General features: G+C 39.1%; 5 protein-coding genes and 1 long non-coding RNA gene across 7 annotated transcripts; 3 read left to right on the forward strand and 3 right to left on the reverse strand.

Moving 5' to 3' along the window:
* Positions 1-13: 13 nt before the first annotated feature.
* Positions 14-1,662, forward strand: LOC136260504 (mediator of RNA polymerase II transcription subunit 20-like). The gene is made up of 5 exons (XM_066054264.1): positions 14-57; positions 109-251; positions 1,105-1,274; positions 1,323-1,403; positions 1,454-1,662. Exons 1-5 carry the CDS (start codon positions 44-46, stop codon positions 1,643-1,645), a joined length of 600 nt encoding a protein of 199 aa, XP_065910336.1. The 5' UTR covers positions 14-43; the 3' UTR covers positions 1,646-1,662.
* Positions 1,663-4,790: 3,128 nt separating this feature from the next.
* LOC136260509 (uncharacterized) lies at positions 4,791-5,976 on the forward strand. Its single transcript, XM_066054269.1, has one exon. It carries the CDS (start codon positions 4,843-4,845, stop codon positions 5,848-5,850), a length of 1,008 nt encoding a protein of 335 aa, XP_065910341.1. The 5' UTR covers positions 4,791-4,842; the 3' UTR covers positions 5,851-5,976.
* LOC136260507 (urocanate hydratase-like) lies at positions 5,845-11,119 on the reverse strand. The gene is made up of 19 exons (XM_066054266.1): positions 10,951-11,119; positions 10,771-10,901; positions 10,625-10,718; positions 10,506-10,565; positions 9,996-10,186; positions 9,714-9,924; positions 9,617-9,654; positions 9,451-9,564; positions 9,222-9,401; positions 9,078-9,175; positions 8,816-8,888; positions 8,732-8,764; positions 8,595-8,683; positions 8,041-8,210; positions 7,290-7,339; positions 7,102-7,233; positions 6,397-6,445; positions 6,147-6,197; positions 5,845-6,093 (listed from the first exon to the last, which is right to left on the reverse strand). The coding sequence occupies exons 1-19, from the start codon at positions 11,077-11,079 to the stop codon at positions 5,956-5,958; spliced, it is 2,031 nt and encodes a 676-aa protein (XP_065910338.1). The 5' UTR covers positions 11,080-11,119; the 3' UTR covers positions 5,845-5,955.
* LOC136260508 (histidine ammonia-lyase-like) lies at positions 11,117-16,783 on the forward strand. 2 transcript variants are annotated; one of them, XM_066054267.1, is made up of 24 exons: positions 11,118-11,504; positions 11,557-11,617; positions 11,847-11,892; positions 11,944-12,018; positions 12,066-12,138; positions 12,411-12,477; positions 12,532-12,569; positions 12,618-12,696; positions 12,827-12,873; positions 12,932-13,071; positions 13,174-13,221; positions 13,271-13,322; positions 13,930-14,025; positions 14,075-14,170; positions 14,221-14,279; positions 14,331-14,411; positions 15,507-15,572; positions 15,620-15,698; positions 15,748-15,798; positions 15,986-16,021; positions 16,070-16,204; positions 16,257-16,365; positions 16,463-16,532; positions 16,586-16,783. In XM_066054267.1, the coding sequence occupies exons 1-24, from the start codon at positions 11,276-11,278 to the stop codon at positions 16,631-16,633; spliced, it is 1,881 nt and encodes a 626-aa protein (XP_065910339.1). In that variant the 5' UTR covers positions 11,118-11,275; the 3' UTR covers positions 16,634-16,783. The 2 variants fall into 2 exon arrangements, with proteins under 2 accessions (XP_065910340.1, XP_065910339.1); XM_066054268.1 differs by lacking the exons at positions 15,986-16,021; positions 16,070-16,204; positions 16,257-16,365; positions 16,463-16,532; positions 16,586-16,783 and adding an exon at positions 15,876-15,905 and having other exon boundaries at positions 11,117-11,504; positions 15,748-15,830.
* Positions 16,784-17,931: 1,148 nt separating this feature from the next.
* LOC136260510 (uncharacterized) lies at positions 17,932-19,706 on the reverse strand. The gene is made up of 3 exons (XR_010703567.1): positions 19,475-19,706; positions 18,660-18,927; positions 17,932-18,611 (listed from the first exon to the last, which is right to left on the reverse strand). It is a non-coding gene; the product is annotated as an uncharacterized lncRNA (long non-coding RNA).
* A 1,399-nt stretch (positions 19,707-21,105) lies between these two features.
* Positions 21,106-22,224, reverse strand: LOC136261276 (uncharacterized). The gene has a single exon (XM_066055252.1). It carries the CDS (start codon positions 22,207-22,209, stop codon positions 21,166-21,168), a length of 1,044 nt encoding a protein of 347 aa, XP_065911324.1. The 5' UTR covers positions 22,210-22,224; the 3' UTR covers positions 21,106-21,165.
* Positions 22,225-22,239: the final 15 nt, after the last annotated feature.

A 22,239-nucleotide genomic window follows, 5' to 3' on the forward strand; every position in this document is an offset into this window, starting at 1 on the left:
TTATGAATCAAAACGAGAGGCGCTTAGCAAGCTGCGCGACAGAATGGGAGTTAGCTGGTTAGTACGTTTTTATCACTAACTTGAAGTATATAAGTATAATCCCTTTAGTATTCTACTGTGGGATCCACCAGAAGGCCATGACGTAAACCAAGGGCTCGATTCGCTACAAAAACGAACGGAAATATTGGGAGCCAAAAATTGTGGTAATTGGGTGGTAGACTGTGAATCCTATCAGTCAAGCCAGCATCTGGGTTAGTTACTAATGCACCTATCTTGGCACACCTCAAGGTATGATAGGGATGACCTCTGGGGGCAACTCCTGTTACAAATCCTTGGGTAGTCACCGGGGTGGGGGGGGGAATTTAGGTCATGACGTGTTTCAAGCCCACATGCACTATGAAGTGCTAGTTTTATTCACCACAGTACGTGACACTGCCTGTTGGAAGTACCAAATTGTACATCCTATAATTGTTACTGTTGGCGTGAAAACCGTGACTGCCATGCATCGTCATCACTATAAGCTCCATTTCACCATAACGACTGCTTTTTTCGATCAAGAATCACACCTTTGCAAACAGCAAACTGAAATATGTATTGCACCCCATCGCGCCGTTCCTCTACTTTTTTGTACAGAGGCTATATTGGCTCACGTGAAGTGTTTGTGCAATACTATTACAAATTCACATGGACTTGTCCTACCCCCCTAGGTAGTCACTACCAAGGATTGTACAATTTGTGACCAAAATTGAATCAAATGGTTAGTTTGCACTGGCTCAAGTGATAGAGATGTCATAGAAATGGGCAATCAAAGTCAACTCCTAAGCAGCACAGAATCTACAAGGCTTCTATACTAGATTGTCAAGCAATCAAGGCAACTTTTTGGATGAAAAGTGTATTTTTGTCGATCAAAAATGTTTCCAGTGCAAACAGTTTTACAGGACTATACTGATAGTGACTAACACTTACCTTTTTACCCCTAACATTATGTTTGTACTTATTGCAAATGACCCTGGTTCAGATGACAAATCCTAACCCACCACAAAAGCCTGACCTGGGGTGTGACACATAATGAATGATGACATCACTTTACCCAACTCACTATAGCTAACCCATCACAAATGGTAATGGTACATGTGTTACACTGCACTGAGTACCCCAGGAGCACCTTTGTTGTGATGGACTCTGGAAACTGTCTAGTAGCTGACATATCATTTGACATTATCATGTCACATCTTAAGGGCTTCTTTGTGCTCCGTAAAGGACTCAAATTTGAGGTACATAATATAGTGTATATTAACTGTTAATGACGTTCCCTTCATCAGGCTAAAGGTTACAAGTATGAAGCCCAGCGTTACATAATTAAATTTGGTATTGTTACAAACCACCGAAGAATTGTGGTGGAGGTCAGATGGATGGTATTTTAGAACTGTTATATTGTCAACTTCATCTTCAGGTGGAGGACAAGCAAGCAGTTAACATGACAGAGGGTTGGGAGTCATTAACACAATTTGTTGGTGGTTTCCTCCACAGATCACAGCCCATCCCACCACCAGTCTCCAGTACAACAGGAACTAAAGAACAGTCAGCTGTGGACAGTATGGTACAATATGCACGTATATTTGGTCAACTGAAGAAAGTAACGTGATAATACAAACACACAAAGCACACAAGAAAATTTTCTCCATTGGAAAAAAAACCTGTAAAGATAGAATCAGTAGTCAAACTGTTTCCTTTATTTACTTTCTGTATCCAGCTTCACGTTTTCACATATCGGCTCTAATCCACAAAAACAATTCCCCAAAAATTAGCAGCTTGTATTGTTTGTTTAAGTGTTATAAATGCATAAAAGATACCGAAGAAGTGAAAATCTACCCCCTTGAAATTTTGGATGGCCGGTGATCTGCAAAATATTTCCTTTGAAAAAGATCTACTGTATTATAGTAGTTGGTAGCTACAGTAACTATAATATAAAAGGTGTACCAGTATTATATATTATGACATATTGAGCAAGTCAATGGTAACATAGGATTTAGTTTAGTAATCTCCATTGTATTATAAAGTATTGTAATTGTTAAGTGTCTATCTAGCCATGGTAATAAGACATGCTTGAGCACCATCCAAAGAACCTTCAGAGAGTTTCTTCTAGCTACAAGAAATTATCACAATACTGTGAACAATGAGTTATTGAGACTTCAATTTGATGACCCACCATGAAATCACATTTAAAACTGTCTCAGTCAAGCAGTGATTTTGGATGGGCATGTACAGACTAGAGAGTAGCTGTGTAAAACACATTAAACTATCACCTGGTTATAGCTACACACATACTAGAGAAAATTCCAGCAGGGTTTCTACTAGTGGCTGAAACTATTATTCGGTTATTTGACTATTCGGTCAGCATGACACTATTCAATTCATTAATACACTATTTGAATAATCGTTAGCACTTTGTACACTGTATTCAGGTGGAAAAGCCAACCAAAGTGATGTATCTATGCTGTAAAAATTCTCTTAGAAAAGACAGAAATAGCTCTTAGGCTTTACCTTGCTCCCTAACAAAAGGTTTCAGTACTTATTCAATAGAAGTATAAGCTTAAAGAATAATCAAATATTCGGTTGTTTTTGTTCACAGCTATTCGAATAGTAAAAATTGTTATTCGTTTCAGTACATGGTTGTCAGTTGTGACTGTTCTATTAGAGTAGTTACTATTGTCTGACTGTTTTGTTGTAGTATTTTGATTGTGATAATGTAATTCATGTTACAATAAATGTAGTTATCTAGCTCAAACATTGCCACTACTGTACTTGAATTTCTGTTTACATGTACATGTGAAGGCTTATCATATGATATTCTAGCTCCTTTCATTGATGTACACTAAACAGATAAAAGCCTAGTCTTCCTAAGCACACACTCACTGTGAGACACTATTAAGTAACAGTATGTGCCGGACTGACTTGGAAAACTGCCTAATTGGAAGCAGAAGTGGTGGTTTTAAATATTTAGTGTGCTATAGTTCACCAATAGTTGAAACTACATGTACTTAAGTAGCTAACAGCAGTTTCCCACCTATTTAATTTCTCAGGTTTGACTATTTGTATGGAAGGTGAGCTTCAATTGGGGTAGTGGGAGGGCAAAGACTTGCACTACTAAGTTAGACTAAACTAATCATCGTAGGAGAGTTGTTTTGCAAAGATGCAATACTTTTATCTGAATGATTGTGAAGGTAACTTTCCATCAAATAGTACTGATTCACCATAATATAGCAACAGTCATATTTAGATATAGCCATATAAAGGGTTAATTCAATGGGACACTTAGTGTAACAGTCATATTTAGATATAGCCATATAAAGGGTTAATTCAATGGGACACTTAGTGTTATAAATATTGTGCATACATTGTGTTTCATTTTGGAAGCCATATCTCCATGAAAGACATTACATCTGTGTCAACAAGCAAAGGGGAGGAGCCACTAACTTCTGTGCCCAGTACAATACAGGTATGCAGTTTCTAGGGACTGGGTTCTCCCCACGTACCTTGTGTAAACAACGCTACAATATCAAATGTATATAAGTGATTTTTCCATCAATTGCATATAGCAGTGGCGATCAGCTATGTTGTACACTACCATACCCATGCAAGTTCATTTTACGGCACAAGTGTTTAAAGTCTGGTCCTGCAGCCTGGTTAAAGATGTATTAAAGTATGTTTGAAAAGTTGCAGAAAGGAGAAAGAAATCCTGGCCATGACGAACCTGGGCAGCCTCAATTCTGCAACCAACCAATTTACACTAATACAGTGAATTATACTGATGAATTATATCCTGCAGTAAAAAACTGGATACACCGATATATGTAGCTACAGCATATTATTATTATTTGCACATAAGGCATTAACTACAGAACAAATATGACAGAATATTGTAAGTGTACGTGACAGTATGAATACTATTCCCAATGGGATTGTACATAAATGTCCTGATTATCACAAATTAATATGTAGCTACATTTCAATGGGACCTTATAGGGTTGCACTTTAGATGTGATAAATCACATACAGACAAACTTAATTCTGTTAATTTTAGTTTCTGGCAGATGGGCCTAGGCCCAACCAAAGGTTGTAACACAACTTGCTGTCAGACCTTCAGTGTAATAATAACTGCATGTGGTACATAACAGTTATATGATGTGAAAACCAAAATACTCTAATAAAGCAGTCATTCATTTAGGGTAAACATCTACAGCTTCTGAGGTCACACCCCTTATGTATACCATTCCAGCTTCATGCACGGTGACCATCTTGCCAGGTCCTTGATAAACCACTCAAAGTTGTGTCCATGCAGATCTTAATTATGTCAGTCTTGACTGACCATATAATTCTTGGCAGTATACATGATGTTCCTCTTGTATTAGCTACACATAATTAGTATTAATTTTTATCAACAGCAGGTGGTGACAAACTATGTACTCAATTTCATGCACTTTATCTTTCCTTCTCACAAGTCACGGACACTCCCAAGATTTACATGCACTAAGTGCATGTAAATCTAAGAGTACCCTCAAGCATAGATAATCCTCTGCCCTAGATATTATGCTAGCCACTGAGCAGTGTGCACTACATAGCTGGCATTTGGAAATTGTAATATCATGCAAACAGAAAATCAAAACTCACATGGAAATTGTAAAGTATAAATCCTTGTGTCTGCTGCTGTAAGCATAGCTGGTATTGACACTTAATTAGTACACTCACTCACTGCCTCGCATGGAATGGATATACTGTGACCACGTGACCAGACAAACCATGTGACTTGCAGCCCTACCCACTCTGCAGTAAGAAACTACAATGGAGCGTTTCATAGCAGTTTACCTGCTCCTTGCGTGTCTACTACGACAAAGTATAGCTGCTGTTCCAGTACAGCCTGGGATGAAGACGTTCTCTTCTGCCATAAAAGGCGGGTCACTTGAAGCAAACCAGGAGAAAGTACTGTATGAACACAGCACAGGTCAACCAGGAGTTATCACTGAACAATGGTTTACTGGACGCAATGCTATGGACCAGGACACGAGGATTAGAATATACATTGATAATGAGACTGAGGCTAGTTTGGATTTCCAGTTGTTCCTTGCTCATGGAATAGGTTGTAGTGAGACAAATGAGGTTAACAACATCCCATGGGGTACAAGGAGAATTGCTCACTCAGCAGATGGAGGAATATACAATACTTACCGTATACCATTTAGTAAGAGTTTTAGAGTCACCGCAACTCGACCCACCAAAGCAGCTTTCTGGTACATCATTAGAGGTGTGGAGAATTACCCCCTGATATTGGGAGACCTCCAACTACCCAGCAACACAAGACTCAAGTTATACAAGAATGAGATGGTAAAACTACAACCAAAACAGTTTGTGACACTGGCCAACATCTCTAGTTCAGCAGGAGCAGTCTTCATGGTGACACTGGCTGCTAGCAGCACTGACTACAACTACCTGGAGGCTTGTATGAGAGCATACATTGATGGTGACCAGCAAACAATGTGGTTATCATCCGGTACTGAAGATTTCTTCTTGTCAGCCTACTACTTCAACAGGGGTATCTACCACTTGGATAACACTGGACTGACTTACAAAGACAATAAAGGAACAATGAGTGCATACAAGTTCTTTGAGAATGATCCTTTGTTGTTTAGTAAATCACTGGCCCTTGTCTGGAGGTGTGGTGAGACTATTGATGGTAAAGATGGCTGTCCTAGTAACTGGCCACCTCCCCAAACTGACCAGGGGAAGACATATGAACTACCTGACCTGGCAGCTACAACTGTAACAACATACACTTGGGTGTACCAGTGGTAGATAATCATGTTATTATACATGTACATAATGGTCTAGACACAATACAAAGCTGTAATGTTTTGCTGTAATTTGAATAATTGTGATACAGAAAACACAAACTATCAGTTAATCAATTGCTTCTTCAATCACTGACTGGTCTTTGACATGATGTGGTACGGTGACCTTTAATTGGGGATTAGTAGCCATGGCAGCGCAGATTGTTTGCTGTGCCCAGGGATGTCCACTCCAACTACGTCGAGCAAGCTAAAGTATTCACACACAAAATTATAACAACAATACTGAACAATTCATCTTACCCCATTCAACACATCCCAGCTCAACATACTCTTGGCTTTCTCAGCAGCTTCCTAAATAAGACTGGTAACTCAAGAGTCTAGCATACGGCTGAAATATTAGGGATAAAATCTTCAGTGTTCTGTAGTTTTTGAAAATATGCTATTGTTGAAAACAGTACTAGGCATTAAAAATCTTCCACAAAACACTTACTAACTCCCTGGTTAAATTCTGTCCCTCAAAACTTTCCAGCCATATTAGGGATTACCTTACCTCACTGCCATCCAGTACAAGTCCAAATCCTCCATTGATCACCTCACCCCTAAAGGAACATCGCAGATAAAAATTGATGACAATAACATGTCCAACCAAATTGGATTTTGCTCAGACACATGTACTAGTTTACATATGCAGTTTAGCTGGTAGGCATGACAACAAATTACACTATCACCTCAATCACATGATTCTTACATATAGACCTATTTTATTTTCACTATTCATCAATCTTTTTGTAGTACTCTAATAGAGCACACATTTCCGAGCACTTCTAATGCAACACACACACAGAACTTCCACTGATAGATCTATACTGGTGTAGTACAGTAGAACAGGCAGAAATTAAATAAGATGAGCAACTGAAAGTAGCAGCAAAGTGGTAAAGGGTTTGGGCAAATAGGACATTTTTCATGAAGTTTTTTTAATATAAGTTCTTGGTGACTGTTCTATTAGAATATCTCAATTGTGTTTGTTTCACATGCTCGGTTTTTGCTTTATATCTCCTTAGCTTAATACTCTTCGGTACTTTCAAACTACAAACAATCCACCACACTATGATGGTCAGCCTATGACTTTAATTTGCATCTGTCAGTAGTTTACCCTGCAGGTGTGATAAAATCACACTTGTAATTTCTGAAAATCAGTCGTAAATTTGCACCATTCAAAGCATTGTACATTAAACGTACACATACACACACTGACCATCCTACTCCACCTCCATTGTGTATAGCTACCCAACTAGCTCCTCTGAATGATCCACCAATCACATTCTGTATTGCCATGTCAGCACAGAACATGCTACCATCAGTGATGTTAGCTGTCTCCCTGTATGGACTAGAGGTAGCATCATGATATTGATGTTCTGAGGTTGTGTGTGTTACTATGGTTACCTGTCAGTCCCACTCACATCATGATGATCTCTACTCAGCACCACCGGATCCTAATACCATATATGGTAACCAGTAATTGGTACCCTAACCAGCTTTGGCCAATTATCATTACAGATTTAACCCTTAAACCCAACAAAAATTTGGAGAACATGTGTTTACACAACACGAACATAAACGGTGACATTATGAAGGATAATTTGAGTTCATGTGATATAATGCTAAAACTACACATTGATCTAAAGTCCATTAACTGGGCTACTTGACTACAGAGGCTTACTTGTTATGAAGCAATAAACAACAGTGGTATAATTTCAGTGACTTAAAAGTCTTGTCACGTGTTTAGTTTTGATTGTGAATTTAATCACACGAGTCACATAAGGCCTCATTGGAAATTTAATGAAAAATCAAACAAACTTATAGGCCATGGGTATTATATGCAAACAAACTTACAGCAGCAACTACCATAGAGCTATGGATTATTTATGTATGCAATGGGTTTGTGTGTTTCTTTGCTCACATGGCAAGAGCTTTGGCCTCACAGTTTAGCATTAGGGTAAACCCCTAGGTATCCAAAAGTAGAATGACAAATTGTGTAGCGTACGCTTACGAAGTTACAGTACTTTGTTTAAGGCATGTAAGTTACTGTACTACGTGGGCTTAAGGGTTAATGTATATGTGTACATAGGGGTACGAAATAATTTACTATTTATTTACTCCCAAACAGTTCTGTCATGTTGGAAGACTGACTCACTTGTAGTTTACCATCAGCCACAGCCTTGTTGAAGGCTAGTGCTAGTGCCATCCTACCATCTCTATCACAGTAGAGAATCCTGGCCTGTGACCCGACCACTAGTTTGTTAAGTCCAGCCTCTTTGATCCAGCGACAGTTATCCTCGTACTGGTGTTTGACATGGTCAGGAACTGTTAAAGCACAATAATGGTGTGAACAGCATTTGCAGCAAAGCAACATCAGGGATAATGGTAAATACATGCCACACATACAGTCCTTCACACTACAGTATGTGACTCTTGTAAACGACCATTAATGTCACCCATGGTTCAAAACAGACACAAAAGTATGTACTGGGTAAATTTTGTGTTAATAATTCATGCATTGTAACCACTGCACTTTTAGTACTCTAATACAACATACATTAGACTACAATTACTCTTTTGATATAGAAGCAGAGAATCTAGTTCTTGCAGCAGAGCAGGTTATAATTAATTGCTCTTTTGCACACCACCACACTTTGATTGTACTACTACCATCCATTGGTAATTAGTCAAATACACTGCTCAACATACCTCCCTGTTTTACGATGCCCTCAAGGACAGATAAAGCAATCTTATCCGTCACCTCAAGATCAGCAGGTAGTGCTGATGCACACACCCACCTGCAGCCACCAACATGACAACCACTACTATTACTGTAGTGTGCAAACCTGAATGGTCCAAATCCCAGTGAGAAGATATCACTGTAAAATTAGTACAATAATACAATTACAATACATTATTCCACTACATACCCCATTATGTCCTGAACATATGAAGGATAAATGAAGGTACCAGCACTGGCCCCTGGTTTGGTGATCTTAGCTCCTAGAATAATATTATACAACTTCATACTACATTTGATTTGACTAAGGATGGCTTTGAAAAGTAGCTGATGAAATCTGTAGACTTCAACAGACAGTAACTTCGTTCATTGCAAAATTTTATGCTTATGATACAATGTGTAATTGGATTCTGGAAAGACAACCACAATTGTATCATGCAATTAGATCTCACCTGCTCGGCTAGACTCTAGTAGGAAGGCATTCCCATAATCCCAGAAGTGCATACCAGCTGCTGCCAGCTTGTTGATGGCGTCAACATGTAGCCTCAGGCTATCAGAGCATAACATGACCATCATCATGTGAGGCCACCACTTACCTCTCCTGTACCAGTTCCTTGAACCTTTCAGGATCAGTCTCCAAGCAGTGTTGGCCCTCAGTGAATGACAGCTGTACTGGATAGTAGCCGCCCCCATAAGGGTTATGAAGGCTTGTCTGGTCAGATCCCAACTCAACTAACAACTCTCCTGTATTCTCATACTCTAACACCAACCTCTGCCTAAATGTGTTGTCATGACAACCATAACATGTGAACCTCAACTGCCTACCAGAGTGACACAACATTGCCATGGTAACCAAGGCTAAGTGGTATACAATCTTTCCTAGCTTGTCTAATTCGTTGCATACAATGGGATAAATCATCTGTCCATTCCATCAACCAGCTGTAATAAATCACAAATCTGTAATGGTCTTTTGCTGTAGAAGTGTTATTACCCCTGATTATATCTCTTCTCCAGAGCAGCTTTATTCACCTAATGATGGACACCTGGTCAATACCAGATTCAGAACATACTAAAGATATACACTTCACCTCTGCTATCACTCCCACACAACCAGCAATGGTGGAGGCTTTGGCTTGTGCTCCACTCATTCCTCCTAGACCTGACGTGACAAACACCTTGCCAGCTAACTCACCACTACCCAGGTACTTTCTACCCGCATTGAGTACAGTGAGTGTGGTACCATGTACTATGCCCTGAGGGCCTATGTAACAGTAACTACCAGCTGTCATCTGGCCATACCTAAAGGATGTAATTAATGTGTCATACTTCAGATAGAGGGGGACAACTGCATCAACTACACAACAGCTCACATAGTTACTCCTAATCCAAACATCTTCTCATATTGTTCCTTTGAGGAGTAGTTTGGTATGACCATCCCATTAGTGATTACCATACGAGGGGCAGCTGAGCTACTAGGGAACAAGCCCATCGGATGACCAGAGTACATCACTAGAGTCTGTTCTTCTGTTAGTTCTGACAAGTAATTCATAAGCAGCCAGAACTACACACAGGTTATGTGTAAGATATATCTACCATATTATAGTGGAACCTCAGTTATCCAGACCCCGGATTCTCGGTTAACCGAACTACGGAAATGACTGCTTTATTAGAGTAGTGACTGTTACGTTGATAATAAAAATGTTCTTTACGCTATGTTATACACAGTTTCAGAGATATGGACTTTTCAGACTTCCCTGGTCAGAAGGGTGAGTACTCAACCAGGGAAGAATGGCTGGGGCCGACTGGTTTTGAGTTTAAATTATAAATCAAATCAAATCTAAATCAAGGGATTCAGATAACTGAGGTTCCAATGTAATTACCTGGGCCCAGTTGGACAGGACCTGACCATTTCCTCCATAAGTGACCAATTCATGAGGAAACTAATGACATACACACAGAGTACTCCTTCAGTGTAGTAACATACTAGCTAGTCAGTTACCTGAGCTACCTGGTGGTCTAGATTGTTCATAATCATATGCATGATGGCAGCAGCCTGTATACACTTGGCAGGATACTGGTTTATAGGGTAAGCTCTGAGGAATATATAATGTGGTATGGTTAGTGTACATCATGACACTACCTTACTTCATCTCAATGGGAGGAATGAAACGGTACATGTATATGTGTCCATATTGGTTCAGTTCTTCAACAAATTCCCTAGCTAGAGTGGAGTGAAGTTGTTGAGGGAAATATCTCAACGCATTTTGCAAGGACAGCTATTCGTGGGAAACTTGTGTTAAATATCACATTACACTATACTGTCACCTTTTTCTCGTCTTTAGAGAGACACGGGCTTCTGTTAGGAGCGTGTGCTATACTGTGATCCCGTCCTGATCGACGAGTGGGTAACGGGTTAGTTGGTAAGCCCGCGCAAATTGCCTTTAAATCGGCCATTTTGCTTTGTTTACAACCTGTGAATTCACACCCACGTCATACCTCAAATCCAAAAAAAAAAAAAAAAAAAAAAGTACTCCACTTTTTAGCACCTGTCCGCACCTGTCCCTGGGCTATCAGAAGAAGGCTTAGTTGTAATAGTAGTTCCATCTGAATACGTCCATCGTCCTTGTTGAGTGTATGGAATAGCTATGGAATGAGTGTGATGAAGATATTCGTGAGATTATTCACTTCGGGAGACTACCACGTTGTTCCAACACAAGGGGACGAGAGTATCTCAACTCTACTCACTGAAGTGTCTAAACGAATTGCTAATGCCCATACCAGTTATTGTTTACGAGTCGTGTGTGCTGGAGGTGGGGCAATACTGAATAGCTCTGATAAAGTGAAAGATGTTCTGAGAGATGGGGACCACGTTATTTTGGGTAAGTGAAATGAGAAATTTCTTGTGAATTATGTTAAGTTGTACCTTGACAGGGCCAGAACACATGGACAATTACACTGCAGGCAGTAATGCTGCAGTGAAGGATTCACAAATGTATCCTTAATGTAAATTGATATAAATATACTCTGAGACTCCAGATTTAAAAATCCACAGGTGTGAGGCCTCATTTTTCAAGTGTCCAGGTTGCTCTGTATAGCATAATGGTATTTTGTGGTTAGTAGCCTTCTGTTGTCCTTAGGCATAGTTATAGAAGTGACATATTGATTTCATTTAAGTGTAGCTACTAGCTTCCTTTTGTGTATTCCTTAACCAATGAACAAAGACTATTGCATCATAACTTTGTTAACATCAATAACAATGCTGCTGAGGTCAGCTAATGGAGTTTGCTTTTAATAATCCATTTGTGGCTTATGGTTTAGACAATAGAACTGGATGGTTGTTCTCTTTCTGTGGACCAGTTAATTTTAATTGGGGAAGGAAAGTTAAGAGTGAAGGTGTGTTATCTATAAGTGGTGGAGGATGTCTTATTTGGTAACATTAGGTGTCAGACGCAGCCCTTCAAAATGTGACCAAGGCCAGAGAGCTTGTTGATGGTGTGGTGGCTGAGAGAAAAAGTAAATTATGGTTATTGCTGCTGTTGCTACTACTGCTACTAATATTGCTGCTGTTGCTATGAGAGTAGGATACTCTCCTCAGTACATATTTGGTATTATGGGCATCTTAGTTCTTGAAGATAGACGTGTGTGTATATGTCATTGTTTCAAAAATATGTGTACACTGCTTGACACTATTGTGTTGGGCATGTGTATAAAAATACGTTTGCTACAATGTGCAACATAGAGATAAGTTCACAAACAACAAATACTTCTTGTGTACTTTATTACAGTTGTTTATGGCATCTCGACTGGTTTTGGAAAGTTTGCTAATACCGTGATTGATGGAAATAAAATGGAGTAAGCCATTACACACTATAGATGCTTGATAGTATTAACATGTGTTTATTACAGAGAGTTACAAGAAAACCTGATAAGGTCTCATGCAGTCGGTGAGTCATCACAAGAGGTAGACACATCCCATATTACTGTATGTATAGGAGTTGGTGACCCCATTACACTGAAGCAGTGCAGGATGTTGTTAGCACTGAGAATTAACGTGTTAGCTAAGGGATACAGGTAAGTGTTGTAATTAAGAGCGTTAAGTGTTGAAGCCTTTTTATGTTTTGCAGCATTTGAAGTTGTATCTGCTGAAAATATGAGTGTATGTAGTTTATTAGTTATGTAGTTGAGGTTTTGTGTTGTATAGTGGAATTAGAGTGGAGACGTTACTAAAAGCTGTTGGTGCTCTTAATGGTGGGGTAACATGTCATTGTTTTTTTTGTGTGTATGTGTTACTGTGTGTATTGTATAGCATCATGTTTATCACTGGTCCCTCAGAAGGGTACACTGGGTGCTAGTGGGGATCTGGCTCCTCTTGCACACCTTGCTCTTGGGCTGATGGGGGAAGGAGAGATGTGGAGTGCTAAGACAGGATGGGCTAATGCTGAAACTGTAAGCGTAGTGTACCAATACATGTAGACATACATACACTACGGTTGTTACATGTGCTCTGTGCACATACATGCATGTATCAAATAACATAATCTGTTACAGGTCTTGGCAGTTAATGGACTAAAGCCAATACAACTAGCAGCTAAAGAGGTGTGGGTATCCTTATGGTACATTTAATAAGCTTGTTTGTATTCTGCAGGGTTTGGCTCTTATTAATGGCACTCAACTAATTACTTCATTGGGAGCTGAAGGTATTCACCAACATTGTAGTGTCTTAATACAGTGGAACCTGTGTTACGGTCACCTGGATTAAGCGGTCACCTTTGCATAACGGCCATGGACACGAGGTCCCAAATATTTTCCCATACAAATGTATGCATTATTGTCTGCATTAAGCAGTCACCTGTCTAACGCGTATAACGGCCAACCAAGAATTCGCCTATGCATCACTATACAACATAACTTTCTCCTTCATATAGCGGTCGCTACCTTTTATGGTGGCTTGTTAAGTGGCACCACGGCACCGTTTCAATTAATGCTCAATTATCACACTTCCTGCCTTTCAATGAATACTATATAATCTATCATGCTTCAATGCTTAAATGTATTCAATAGCTATAACCAACATTCATAACAAGCTCACCTTGTCCTTTCTGTACTAAAATATTACTGTATTGCGGTTGGCGCGAGCCTCTTAATAATAATCACACATTTATAACGGCCATAGCCACTAAAATGCTGCTGATCACCTTGTACAGGTTTTCTCTATAACAGCCACCTGTATATAAAGGCCAGATATATCTGGTCCCAAGGTGACCATTATAGACAGGTTCCACTGTATATCATTTGTCTGTTTAGCTGTACACAGAGCTAAGAACATTGCCAGACAGGCAGATATTGTAGCTGCACTCACACTGGAGGTACTTCAAGGGACCACAGCAGCTTACGATGCTGGTATGTTCTGTGATATGCTAACTCCTTCATACTGTTTCATCTTCTTCAGATATACATCGTAATAGACCACATAATGGGCAAATGTTGGTAGCATCACGACTAAGGTCTCTGCTACATTCTAAAGTACATTACTCTGAGATATCAGGTAAACATGTGTTAACATCACATTTCTAATAGTAACTTGTAGATTTACAGTTCGCCACAAGTCTTGTGGTAAAGTACAAGATGCCTACAGCTTGAGGTGTTGTCCACAGGTAAGACACACTCCCTCACTTGATCATGTGATGTTACAGCCCCACCTCCAGGTACATGGAATAGCATGGGACACTATACAATTTGTAGAAGGAATCATCTCCACTGAAATGAACAGTGCTACAGACAACCCTGTAAGTAACACTATGATCCTGGGGTGTTGAGTGTATAGGCAAGTGTAAGGTTTTATTTGCATGGAAACGCTACTACCAACTGTATTGTTTAAGAATACAATCCTCCAAATGATATAATACAAACAACTTTTCGAAATAATTCCACTACAATGTTTATTATAGCTATTTCCTTAATCGCATTGTCAAAATTTTTATTGTTGGTTGTTCTCAGTTAGCTAATAGGTGTAGGTGTAGCAGCTATCTCCATACAAGAGAACTCAGGAGAATCTTTTTCACTCTTTTCTTGTCATAAAATTTTGAATGTGTTCTGAAATTTTTTTTTGTTTTTTAAGTGTGGGAATGTTTTGAGGTTAATCAATTATGACATCTGCCTGACTTTCTGGAATGCACACTTCAGTAGGCACTTGGCACCTAATCAGGGTGAGGTCACTAAATCATACTTCAAGGGACACAACTTTAATGTCTTCTGGTTTTGTTACTATGAGTAATTTATGTCTGTAAAGCATATCATTGACTACCTGCTTGTGGAAATTGGTGTCTACTTTATAACAAATATTTACTGGCATTTGCACCTCTATCCAGATCACATGATGCTATATATGGCTGAATAGTGTGGTACATAACAATCAGTGTGATGATTTTTGCAGTAATGATCAAAGCCGGTTCTCACCACTGCCGCAATTTTGAATACTGCTGTAAATCTCAGTAGTATGGTAGTAAAGTGATAATCAAATTGATTGAAATGTACAGAACAATATTAGAATTCAAGCAAAAAACTGCTTAAGTAAAACCATTGTTTATTGTTAGTAAGACAGAAGCTTATTCAGGTATGTGAGTTGACAGCAGAATACTTGCTAGAATGGCCAAACACAATAAGGATAACACAAGTTGATGGTAGCCCACAGCTTCTCTGACCAGAGCGTGATACTTAGACACTTTCTCATCCTCCTTATCCAACACATTCACCGTGGAAATAAATGCTATCAAACAATTATTGACTTATTAAAACTTAATATAGAGAGCAATCTAGAATGAATAGGTGTTTGTATCACACTACTAGTAACATGTCACTATTTGTATCTCATCTCATCACAGATGATAATTGCAGACAGAAACTGTACCTTGTCATGTGGAAACTTCCATGGTGAATATCCAGCTAAGGTAACATCACTCATATAAGCATCATTAACCTAGCACCATCACTGTAGGCCTTAGACTACCTTGCTATTGGTGTACATGAGTTAGCTAGCCTCAGTGAGAGAAGAATAGAGAGACTAGTTAACCCAGGTGAGTACCTAGTAGTGCTATATGATCTGTGATATATTAACTTGTTTAGTGTACAGTGGTCTACCAGCCTTCCTCACTAGTAATGGTGGCCTCAATTCAGGTATAACTTACAAGTGTTCGTTGTTCCAAAAGGTCTGGTGCCATTGATGAATAGATGCATCACAATTTTATATGTAGGTAGATAGGCTATAAATTTGGTACCAGACCTTTTCCCTTCCTGGGACATTTTAACCATTGCAGTACTGTAGCTGATAACCATAGTGGTATATATTGGTACACATGTACAGGGTTTATGATGCCCCACTATACTGCAGCTGCTCTGGGTAAGATAACGGATATTGTGAATTGTTGTGTTGAGTATGTACTTGTAGTATCAGAGAACAAAGTGCTCACTCATCCTTCATCGGTCGACTCACAGACTACCTCAGCTGGTACAGAGGACCATGTCTCCATGGGAGGGTTTGCTGCTAGGAAGGCAGTAACAGTTGTGGAACATGTTGAAACTGGTATGATAGGGGATAATAATATCATTTGCTGATATATTATGATGTGATGTAGTGTTGGGTATTGAACTGTTGATTGCATGTCAGGGAATGGAGTTCCATCGACCTCTCAAGACAACACCTCCTCTTGAGGCAGTGTATCAACTGGTCCGTTCTACTGTCAAGTGAGTTAAAAATTACTTTAAAAATCCTGTCATAAAATTGAAACACTCTAATAGAACGTACAAATGTTTCAGTAAGTGTATAAATTTCTACCTCTAGGCCAATGGAAAGAGACCGCTACATTGCCCCTGACATTAATACTGTAACTGAATTACTCCGGCAAGGAAAAGTATGCCTTAGCTAAATTTCTTGATGTTTTCTTATATGGAAATTTTTGTACAGGTATGGGAGGTGGCAGCTCCTTTTATGGAAGACTACCATAAACAATAATAGCACTCCACTCTATATTGTTAATTAATTTCTCCCCTTTATAACTAGGCCACCAATACATGTTGTATATTATGTTGCCATCCCATCGTGTATCTAGTCCATGTATGTAGTTCACTATTGCTCCTAATGTAAACAATATTTCATCACTGACACACAGTATGCTACATAATCCAGGATATCACAAGTAGGTGACAATTGTGACAAGGCATGTTATAGTCATTGGCTGATCCAAGATTTTTTTTTACAAAATGGACAGCAACCACACTAGTGGATATAATCACAACTATATAGTTGACAATAGCTGGGCTCCCATACACCTGTGAAATGTTTGAAACAATGTATACAGTAGCAATGTTGTGAAAATTTTGACGCCGAAGGAAGTTATAGTGCTGTAATGGGTGTAACTAATTACTGGACTGGCATATCTGGTTTTTACACATTCTGAGGTTGATTTTATTGAGTCTTGCTAGCCAAGGGCCTTCAGAAAACTTGTATATTACTAAAATGATTGACTGTGAGGAGTGGAGTCAGCAAAAACTGACATACTGATTTCACTACTTATGCTCTACAGCATTTATACACTTCTTAGTGTATTGTGTTTTGGAGAATGTAACTAAATACTGTAGCTCAGACCCCTCAGACACTATCCTTCTTAGGACAATCTATTGGAGCTAAATCCATTCCTACATGGAATGTACAGCACAACTGTAGGGTTTTTCTACTGTTATCATGATTAGTACTTACATGTGCCGGTTGGCATACTATAATATGTGACCAAATTTATTAGCATTTTACAAACTTGGTACTATCTCAAGACTTTATCGTTGGTTAACCATAACTAGCACATTCCCTGCAGCATACTGATAAGGAGTATAGGTATATATAGTGTTCAGATAAGTGAATTTGTTCGGATAAATGAAGCCCATTGATTTATATACAGAGCTCTGTTGAACTACTCTAATAGAATATACACCTGTGACAAAATACTCTAATAGAACATACACCTATTGACAAAATACCCTAATAGAACAGTCACCGCACTGTTCGGATAATCGAAGTGAGGTCCTACTGTACTGTAAAAGAACATAATAATTGAGTTGTGAAATCACTAGAGGTCAGTTTTTGCTTACTCCACTCCTCACACTCATCATTTTAGTAGCAGACTCCCAAGTTTTCTGAAGGCATGCAAGTTCTCTGAAGGCCCTTTGCTCAATAAAACCAACCTCAGAATGTGTAAAAACTCAGTCCAGTGTGTTCCAGTTCAGTAGTCCAGTCCAGTGATTAGTTACACCTGCTGTTTGGTTATACCCTTCTTTATACTCTAATAGAAGAATCAGTCTGAACAACACCACTGTATCACAAACTGCAGTTCCATGCATATACCATAATATGTGACTGGATTTAGCAAAATCAACCATATGGGTGAAAAAGCCAAAATTGAGATAACACCAGCATGAAGTTGCTGCACTATCTAGCTCACAATTTCCATATCACACTTGCCTTCAACTTGTCGAGTCTGCTTTTGGTGGACTGTTCTCTGGCGGCCTGTATAACACCAGACGTCTGTACAGGTCTGTGAACAACAGGAAAGTGCTTTTGGGGGGGGGGGGTTCATACACTCTGGACAGACGAGCAGGGAGCTGGATGTGTGATGTATGTCTGTTTTGTGAGATATCAATCTATTTCGTGCCTCTGATTGGGCTGTTCTGTGGTCTGATGCTTTCAATTACCATTTCCGTCCATTTTGTAGTCTATCTCCTGAGATTTTTTATTTCAGTCTATTTCCTGCCTCTGACGAGCTGTTTTGTGGTTTGGTGCCATTTCCGTCCATTTTGTAGTCTATCTCTTGAGATTTCAGTCTATTTCCTGCCTCTGACGAGCTGTTTTGTGGTTTGGTGCCTTCAATTACCATTCTCGTACATTTTGTAGTCTACCCCGCCACCCCCACCCCTTTTTCAGGACTCGTGATACAGCAACACTGGTGAAGAAACATATCTAAAATGGCGGAAAACTCTATAGGAATTACCTTGGCCACTAGTTGCTCTTAAAGGTTGTGAATTGCTCCATCTTTGCTGAAAAATCCATAGGTGTAGCTGCCAAGGCTGGTGAGTAGCTAACAAAGCTTTAAATTTGCACCCATAAGGGTGATTTTCCAAAATCCAGTCACATATAATTATTGTTGGTTTTTTGACAGCTAGCTATTCAAGCTCTGGCCATCCAAAGCATTACCAAACACTTGATTAAAAAAAGTGAGCAGATGTGAACTGTATAAGGTTTGCTTCTTAGGAAAAAGCCTAAATAAATGGAGAAAACAATGATGTTATGAAGTTTTGTTGGTCCACTCACTGATATTACCAGCAACATGCATACTTACAAATATAACTTGTTACCTAAGTAATAGTTATAGTTACTGTAAAGAATCTGATATTACATAATATTACTACAAGTAATGAAGTTACTAATCTCGTTTGTGATCTACTGAGTACTGCCTAGCCGCAACGAAGTAACGAAGCTCTACTGAATGAAGCTTATTCACCAGCTTCTTACTTATAACCAAGATTTGCACATTGTCCAACAGCACAATCATGTCATATGTGATAAGGTGGTAGTTTCACATGTGACAGCTTAAGGCTGTGGACACAAAGTAATATAATATGTAATATTATTATAGTTTATGGGTAATATGTGACTGTAACTAAATAGTTCAGTTGCAAGTAAGGCCCCTATTTGGTGATTATTAGTTTCTCATCCAGCCTTTCTAATTATTATGATGCAGGCGGGAGAGTATTACCATTATGCCATTATCATTATTTTATAATATTAACACACTGATGTACAGACCTTGCCCAAGTTGTATTACAAACATTTCCTTCACCAACTGATTCTACTTTTCATGATCGTCAACTGTTCTTCGACAGTAAACTGAAAGCCTGCTTTGATGAAGTCGATAGAACATGATTCCAACTGGCACTGCAGCAATTTGCTAAGGAAACAATAGTTCTCCTGGCGATATATAGCGCATTGTAGCGTTCATCAACAAAAAAAATTATAACAGTTTGGTATCACGTGTTCTTCTGAGCATGCACAGAGTAAATAATGGCTTCGTACCATGCGGTAGCTTAAGAAGGATGCGGGCGGTGGATGAGAAACTAATAATCACCAAATAGAGGCCTAATATGTAACTAGTTACTTTTACAAAGTAACTGTCCCAACACTGGACATTAGCTATAGTTAGGAATGGTAAAAACCACTCAGTGGTGTGCGATATCTCGATAATTTGTCGATAATTTGTCGATAATTTGTCGATATTGTATCGATTTGTACACTGCTTTAGCAGATTTCGATATTTTATTGAAAGTTTCAAAATATCGCGATAATCAACAGCATTTATAGTGTGTGATTGTGCAATCACGCTAGAAATGAAGGTTGGTTCTGTACAATCTAAAAGCTTGTTTACCAGTTTTCTAGGCTTATTATTAGTTCTATGCAATAGTTTTAGAGTGTAAATTGTATTTGAAGCATATAAAATCGGCCGCCCACGTAGCTAATTACTCCACCCACACAATTAAAAATTATCGAAAATGGAAATTTCGTCTGGGGGTTTTGCTGTGTGTATACTGGCGGTCCATGCGGTGTTTTTGTAGGTCTGTGTAGGCTCTAGGCCGGTTTAGCTGCTTTTTTCTGCTTTTTAAAATTAGGTTTAACTTCTAGCTAAAGATCGGAGAGGATGGGAGCGCCATTAGGGCCGCGGAATAAAAAATAAATCAATTTCGATACTTACCCTATTTCGTATCAATATCGTATCGCAATGAAAATCCTATAATTTCTGTCACATTAAAAAAAAAAATTTTTTTTCATTAACATTTCAGGTAATTAACTATATATATATCAAGCTATTCAGAGTCATGCACATGCAATGAACAAGACATAATTACCTTTTTAAACAATTAATGAAATCCCATGTAGATCTGCAGTTACTCTGAGTTCTTAAAAATTATGGCAACTTGGTTATGGACATAGTGTCTGCCATGCACGACAAAACACAATAATTATACAGAGAGATGAATGATGATTGCAAGTGGATTGTTGGTGAGGATATGCCACACATTGGATAGATATATGGAACTGTTGTATGTATAAAATCAAAATATAATCAGATGATGTTAACTCTGATGGATACTTACGGACAAGTAGTGTAACAAGGCATCAGCCATGAACTAACATGTTAGTCACTATCCCACTATATAGGGACCCACAAGAAGCCTGTGTAGCTGCATGCAGGGAGTCAGAAACATGATGCATTTATAACTCATCATTGTACCTATATACCCAGGTGCCATCAAACAGTTTGCCAATTTCTTTTATGTGGGAATAAATGGCATAGACCAAATGCATACATAGCCAGAACCAGAAGCCTGAAGATGATGAATGTGTAACAACATAATGTGGCCAGTAAGATAATAATGATAAACTACTCTAATAGAGCAGTTGCATGTTTTAATTCAACTGATCATCACATAATTTATAGACATTTAGCTACTATTGATTGTATGTGTACTAATATACCACTGGTACACCCAAGTGTATGTTGTTACAGTTGTAGCTGCCAGGTCAGGTAGTTCATATGTCTTCCCCTGGTCAGTTTGGGGAGGTGGCCAGTTACTAGGACAGCCATCTTTACCATCAATAGTCTCACCACACCTCCAGACAAGGGCCAGTGATTTACTAAACAACAAAGGATCATTCTCAAAGAACTTGTATGCACTCATTGTTCCTTTATTGTCTTTGTAAGTCAGTCCAGCGTTATCCAAGTGGTAGATATCCCTGTTGAAGTAGTAGGCTGACAAGAAGAAATCTTCAGTACCGGATGATAACCACATTGTTTGCTGGTCACCATCAATGTATGCTCTCATACAAGCCTCCAGGTAGTTGTAGTCAGTGCTGCTAGCAGCCAGTGTCACCATGAAGACTGCTCCTGCTGAACTAGAGATGTTGGCCAGTGTCACAAACTGTTTTGGTTGTAGTTTTACCATCTCATTCTTGTATAACTTGAGTCTTGTGTTGCTGGGTAGTTGAAGGTCTCCCAATATCAGGGGGTAATTCTCCACACCTCTAATGATGTACCAGAACAGACCTAGCCTGGGTCGAGTTGCGGTGACCCTAAAACTCTTACTAAATGGTATACGGTAAGTATTGTATATTCCTCCATCTGCTGAGTGAGCAATTCTCCTTGTACCCCATGGGATGTTGTTAACTTCATTTGTCTCACTACAACCTATTCCATGAGCAAGGAACAACTGGAAATCCAAACTAGCCTCAGTCTCATTATCAATGTATATTCTAATCCTCGTGTCCTGGTCCATACCCTTCACTCCAGTGAACCACTGTTCAGTGATAACTCCTGGTTGACCCGTATTGTGTTCGTACAGTACCTTCTCCTTGTTAGCTTCTAGTAATCCGTCCTTGATAGCAGACGAGAAGGCTTTCATCCCAGGTTGTACTGGAACAACAGCCAGATTGCACCCTAACAGACATGTCAGTATTGCACAAAGCAATGAGCTATTTAGTAGCTTCATTTTTACGTCGATATTGAGTGGGCAGGGCTA

This window comes from Dysidea avara, chromosome 7 (assembly GCF_963678975.1).
Source record: "Dysidea avara chromosome 7, odDysAvar1.4, whole genome shotgun sequence".
NCBI classification, from domain to species: Eukaryota; Metazoa; Porifera; class Demospongiae; order Dictyoceratida; family Dysideidae; genus Dysidea; species Dysidea avara.

Coding starts and splice junctions, on each gene's coding strand:
- LOC136260508 (XM_066054267.1), top strand. CDS start 11,276: ATGAGTGTGATGAAGATATTCGTGAGATTATTCACTTCGGGAGACTAC. Junction 16,205..16,256: donor TGTGGAACATGTTGAAACTG/GTATGATAGGGG, acceptor GATGTGATGTAG/TGTTGGGTATTGAACTGTTG. Junction 16,366..16,462: donor CTGGTCCGTTCTACTGTCAA/GTGAGTTAAAAA, acceptor TTCTACCTCTAG/GCCAATGGAAAGAGACCGCT.
- LOC136260509 (XM_066054269.1), top strand. CDS start 4,843: ATGGAGCGTTTCATAGCAGTTTACCTGCTCCTTGCGTGTCTACTACGA.
- LOC136261276 (XM_066055252.1), bottom strand. CDS start 22,209: ATGAAGCTACTAAATAGCTCATTGCTTTGTGCAATACTGACATGTCTG.
- LOC136260507 (XM_066054266.1), bottom strand. CDS start 11,079: ATGGCCGATTTAAAGGCAATTTGCGCGGGCTTACCAACTAACCCGTTA. Junction 10,566..10,624: donor TAGACCACCAGGTAGCTCAG/GTAACTGACTAG, acceptor GTATGTCATTAG/TTTCCTCATGAATTGGTCAC. Junction 9,655..9,713: donor GTGTGGGAGTGATAGCAGAG/GTGAAGTGTATA, acceptor GTCCATCATTAG/GTGAATAAAGCTGCTCTGGA.
- LOC136260504 (XM_066054264.1), top strand. Junction 252..1,104: donor TCAGTCAAGCCAGCATCTGG/GTTAGTTACTAA, acceptor AACTCACTATAG/CTAACCCATCACAAATGGTA. Junction 1,275..1,322: donor GTAAAGGACTCAAATTTGAG/GTACATAATATA, acceptor TCCCTTCATCAG/GCTAAAGGTTACAAGTATGA.